The sequence below is a fragment of the Salvelinus sp. IW2-2015 genome, linkage group LG18 (genome assembly GCF_002910315.2).
Source record: "Salvelinus sp. IW2-2015 linkage group LG18, ASM291031v2, whole genome shotgun sequence".
Classification (NCBI taxonomy): domain Eukaryota; kingdom Metazoa; phylum Chordata; class Actinopteri; order Salmoniformes; family Salmonidae; genus Salvelinus; species Salvelinus sp. IW2-2015.
Window position 1 is genome coordinate 54759812 of NC_036858.1, and position 5126 is coordinate 54764937.

A 5126-nucleotide genomic window follows, 5' to 3' on the forward strand; every position below is an offset into this window, starting at 1 on the left:
CTGTATATGTGCATTTGATTCATGCATTGAATTTCTTCCAACAGTGAAASCAAAATAAAACTGAATTGATTGCCTTACTGAAATAGAGGAACGATCAGGAAACGCAATTTGTTTTAACTTATGAAGTAAGCAAGRCTACCAAAATCAGAAGCCACAGTGGCATAAGTGCCCCATTCATTCCTCGCAGTGTCTATCTATTCAGTCAAATAACTGGTCAGACAGCACGAGGCGACGCMGTACAGAGTTCAAAGTGTGGGGGACGAGAAACAGGAAGTCCATCGTTCAGGATCAAACATGTCCAATGATGTTAGATATTGCGAGAGGTTCTCCTACGTTTTTCTGAAGTTTACCGTCATTGTATATGCCACTATCTTCTGGGTGAGTAGCCTATGCTTTAATATCCCCGTGTCGCCAAAAAGATAACCAAGTCTGACTCGATGCAAATAACACACGGCGGATGAACGGACTCGCGCATTCCGGCATGTATCCCTTGCTGGTGTTTGTGACAAAAGGGCAATCCGTAAATATTGTAGCCTATTAGGATTTTTGATGAGTGCTATTGAATCGACAGTTGCCAGATCTTGTAGCCTATAGATGGTGGATTTGGGGCTGGTGGTGGTTTGATAGGCATGGGTACGTATTTGCTACATTGTTTACGTTTTTGCTGGTGGCTCACTCCTGAGTCCGATGGAATTCACATTTTACAGCGTGTGGCTTTGAAGGGCATGTGATAAGTATAAGGCAGTATAAGTGCTAATGTCGTGTTTGGATAATTAAACGACGTATGAGAGGACCCAGCAAATATGACCCCATTGTGGGCAGGGGCGTGGATAGAACTTTATAGTTCACAAGTTATTTTTGTGCAACTGTTACTGGGTGTCGTTCCAGTTGAACTGTTCTGTTGTGATGTTAACTTATTTTGTACACCCAATGATATCTAAAMTATTTTTACAGACTAAGTGCATGTGACAACGTTTCTGGCAAAACATATACACTGTGTACAAAACCATTAGGAACACCTGCTCTTTCCATAGACAGACAAGGGCTGCGTTTCAAACTCATAAAATACACACCCTCAGCCTCTCCTTATGCCCTTATGGGAATCCCCGCGTCCATATGTCGTTGGTCCAAATTATTAGCCAAGCAAGGGAAGTTTGCGATGTAAGCCCCTCAGCCCTCGTTTTTAATGGAGTTTGGAGTGTACAATTGTGTTCACTTCAGGGCCTGAAATGCCCCATAATTCAATTTGGGATGACTGCTAAGAAAAGTCCACTAGCTATCATACAGMAGGTGTATATTAATAATTATATAGTTAATATAAGTAGACATGCCGATATAAAGCACCCACAAGCTACCGGTGTCTGAAAACACAATCATCTAGTGAKGAATTTCCAGATAAGGTCAGTCCATTTAAAAATTAATCCCTCCCTTGCCCTGCAAGTGTAAACTCGTCAGACGTCATCAGAAGTGTCCACTTAACCTGAGGGGAGAGGGTTTGTCTGTTAAGTGTTTGGAATGCAGCACAGGTGAAAGCTATGAGCCCTTAATGATGTCACCTGTTAAATCCACTTCAATCAGTGTAAAAAAAAAAAAAGGGGAGTAGAGAGGTTAAAGAATGATTTTCAATCCTTGAGACATGGATTGTGTATGTGTGCCATTCAGAGGGTGAATGGGCAAGACCAAAAAATTGAAGTGCCTTTGAACGGGGTATGGTAGTAGGTGCCAGGCGCACCGGTTTGAGTGTGTCAAGAACTTCAARGCGGCTGGGTTTTTCACACTCAACAGTTTCCCATGTGTATCAACAATGGACCACTACCCAAAGGACTTTCAGTCAACTTGACGCAACTGTGGGAAGCATTGGAGTCGACATGGGCAGCATCCCTGTGGAACMCTTTTGACACCTTGTAGAGTCCATGCCCTGAAGAGTTGAGGCTGTTCTGAAGGTGAAAGGGMGTGCAACTCAGTATTAGGAAGGTTTTTCTATTGTACGTATGATCGCAATAGTGATGGGAAGTTCAGCTCTTTTCACTGACTCGTTCAGTCAAAATAACACAACTTTCAACTTATTTTGTTAATTTGAGTCAGTAATGCCCAGAGCACGTAGGACCCTCTACAGGCAAACGATGAACTGAAAAKTCAAAKMAGTCTTGATTTTACAAACCTCTCATTCACTTGTCGTTCACCATAACAGGCTTGTTGGAGCTGTCATCTGGGACTGAGGCTTGTAAAAATGTGTTTTAAATCATGACCATTTGTTGATTTATGGGGATACAAATAAGATGAATTCTTGGTAGCCTAAATTTTAAACAACGTCTAGTTGTGGCCGCAACCGGACTAGATTGTGAATGACTCTTGGCGGAATGCATCGATTGACTGCCATGAGGGTAAAGCACAATATTGTTTGCGAACTGCAGCACCCCAAATGATTAGTTCTGGAATTCGAGTTTGTTGAGCAGAGGCTGTGTAMGTTTTGGTTCTGCAAAGCTGTGTCCATAACATTCAATAATCAATGAATTGCATTCATTCTTGCTTCATGCGATCAATTATCAGTTCTTAACATGTTTTTTTTTCCTTCTCTATGCTGCTTACAGCATGCTCCATTTTGCCTGAGCGCATATACAGTGTATGACTGACAGTGGTTGGTTGGAGCACGTCACCGGAGGGGCGCATATTAATTCTGCTGTAGAATTCATTGCTGCCAGCAGGTCAAACAAAATACGAAAATTAATGAGTCACTCAGAAAAWAACGAATCATGACTCTCAAGTCAGTAAAAGCAGTTGTTCAAAACAAACAAATCGTTCACGAACTGCAGATCACTAGATTGCTGGAGAGTTATAGCGTAGAAGTTCTGTTTCAATTATTTGTTTCGACATCTCAGTGCGATTCACAGAATCTGTAAGATGCTTGAAGAACCAATCACACATGTCTGTCAGAGACAGACCGGTCTAGTGGCGAATGAGGTGAGCCCCTCCCCTCATACTAAAGAGCCACTCGCCTGCACTCTGGTCATTCTCAGCTCTCCTCAGCACGACTTGATTTGTTTTCCGGTTCAACTGTTCACAGGTGTGCCACAAGGTTATGCCACCGAGCGCAGGTTTTTCAGTTTACGTCTTGTTGGGTGACTTGACCGAAAGGAACYTTTTTGCTTTGGCTAAGAATMAGCGTTTTCTTCCCGTTTGTCTCCTGTGGTAGCTAGCGTCACACGGCTATCTACTAAGCCTTTTTTTAGCTTAGCTGCAAGGTTAAGTTATCCTGGCTAGCTTTCCGCAAGGCTAGCTATCCTACTGACTATCTTTTCTACCTGGAAGGGTAGAATTACTAGCTCACTCTCTTGTTTAGGTCAACTTACTAGCATGCCACGTTGACTAGACCGACCGTCCTAGCATCACGACTTATCAGTCGGGAGCCACACTTTTGTTCGTCCCAAGACCAACATAGTGCTAACTTTCTTTGGCTAACATTGTGCTAACTAGCTAGGCTACTAACCCACYAAGCAAACGCTAGCTATGTTCACATTGTTGAACGATTAGCTTCTCCYTCTAACACTGTGCTAACATTCTACCGTCTAGACGTCACWGCGCYTTCTTTGGTACATACTSTACTCTGTTGGGGCCTTTGAGGGTTGATGCGTTGAGACTACCTGGCTTCAGAGAGCATATGTGATACAGGAATTWGCCAATTCCCGCTGTGGGATATCAAAACAAATAATTGAAAGAACTAAAGGTTACTTGCGTAACCCCGGTTCTCTGATATTATGAGTGTGATACCTCACCACATTCCCCTACTCGCAACATTGTGAGGAAGTTCAYCATGCTCGAGAATGACCAGAGGACGGGCGAGTGACTTTAGTTTGAGGGGGGGCTCATTTCACTCGCCACTCGACCGGTCTCTGACAGACATGTGATTTGGTTCTTAGAGATTTTGTGAATCCCACTGTGATATTCATAATATCACAGATCCGGGGTTACGCTAGTAACATTATGACAGGGTTCACCAACTGGCGGCCTTCGGGCTGAATTTGGCCAGCGGGTGATTTCAAGTTTTCTGAGCAAAAAATAAATAAAAACGTTTTTATTTGTTGGACATGACTGTAGAAGCAACAGGAAATCAACTCCAAGTGATTTTAAATTTAAGAAATCTGTTCCCAATATTCCCACACATATTGTAAGAGACAAACGTGATTGCAMACAAGCATAAGCAAGGTTTGAAATTGTTGTAGTCAAACATGTTTCGAAGGGCCTCCTGAGTTGCACAGCGGTCTGTCTAAGGCACTGCATCGCAGTGCTTGAGATGTCACTACAGACCCCGGGCTGTATCACAGCCGGCCGTGACCGGGAGACCCATGAGGTGGCGCACAATTGGCCCAGTGTCCGAGTTAGGGGAGGGTTTGGKCGGTCTGGATTTCCTAGTCCCATCGCGCTCTAGCGACTCCTTGTAGCGGGCTGGGTGCCTGCAAGCTGACTTCGGTCGCCATCTGAGCGGTGTTTCTTCTGACACATTGGTACAGCTGGCTTTCTGCAGCGTTAAAGGTCCCTAAGAGCACCGTGTCCTCCATCATTCTTAAATGTAAGATGTTTGGAACCATCAAGACTCTTCCTAGAGCTGGCCGCCCGGCCAAACTGAGTAATCTGGGGAGAAGGGCCTTTTTGTTAGGGAGGTGACGAGAACCCGATGGCCACTCTGACAGAGCTCCAGAGTTCCGTGGAGATGGTTGTCCTCCTGGAAGGTTCTCCCATCTCTGCAGCACTCCACCAATCAGGCCTTTGTGGTAGAGTGACCAGACGGAAGGCACTCCTCAGTAAAGGGCACCTGACAGCCGCTTGGAGTTTGCCAAAAAGCACCTAAAGACTCTCAGACCATGAGAAACCAGATTCTCTGGTGTGATGAAACCAAGTTGATCTCTTTGACCTGAATGCCAAGTGTCACATCTGGAGGAAACCTGGCACCATCCCRACGGTMAAGCATGGTGGTGGCAGCATCATGCTGTGGAGATGTTTTTCAGCGGCAGGGACTGGGAGACTAGTCCGGATTGAGGGGAAAGATGAACAGAGAGATCCTTGATGAAAACCTGCTTCAGAGCGCCCAGGACCTCAGACCGGGGTGAAGGTTCACCTTCCAACAGGAC

General features: G+C 44.8%; 1 protein-coding gene across 1 annotated transcript in view; it reads left to right on the top strand.

The window, feature by feature from the left end:
• The first annotated feature begins 208 nt into the window (after positions 1-208).
• tspan15 (tetraspanin 15) overlaps positions 209-5126 on the top strand; it is a 54420-nt gene continuing 49502 nt past the window's right edge. The window contains exon 1 of the mRNA XM_024007958.2: positions 209-378. Within this exon, the coding sequence (XP_023863726.1) occupies positions 295-378 (84 nt within the window). The 5' untranslated portion in view covers positions 209-294. The remainder of the gene's footprint in view (positions 379-5126) is intronic.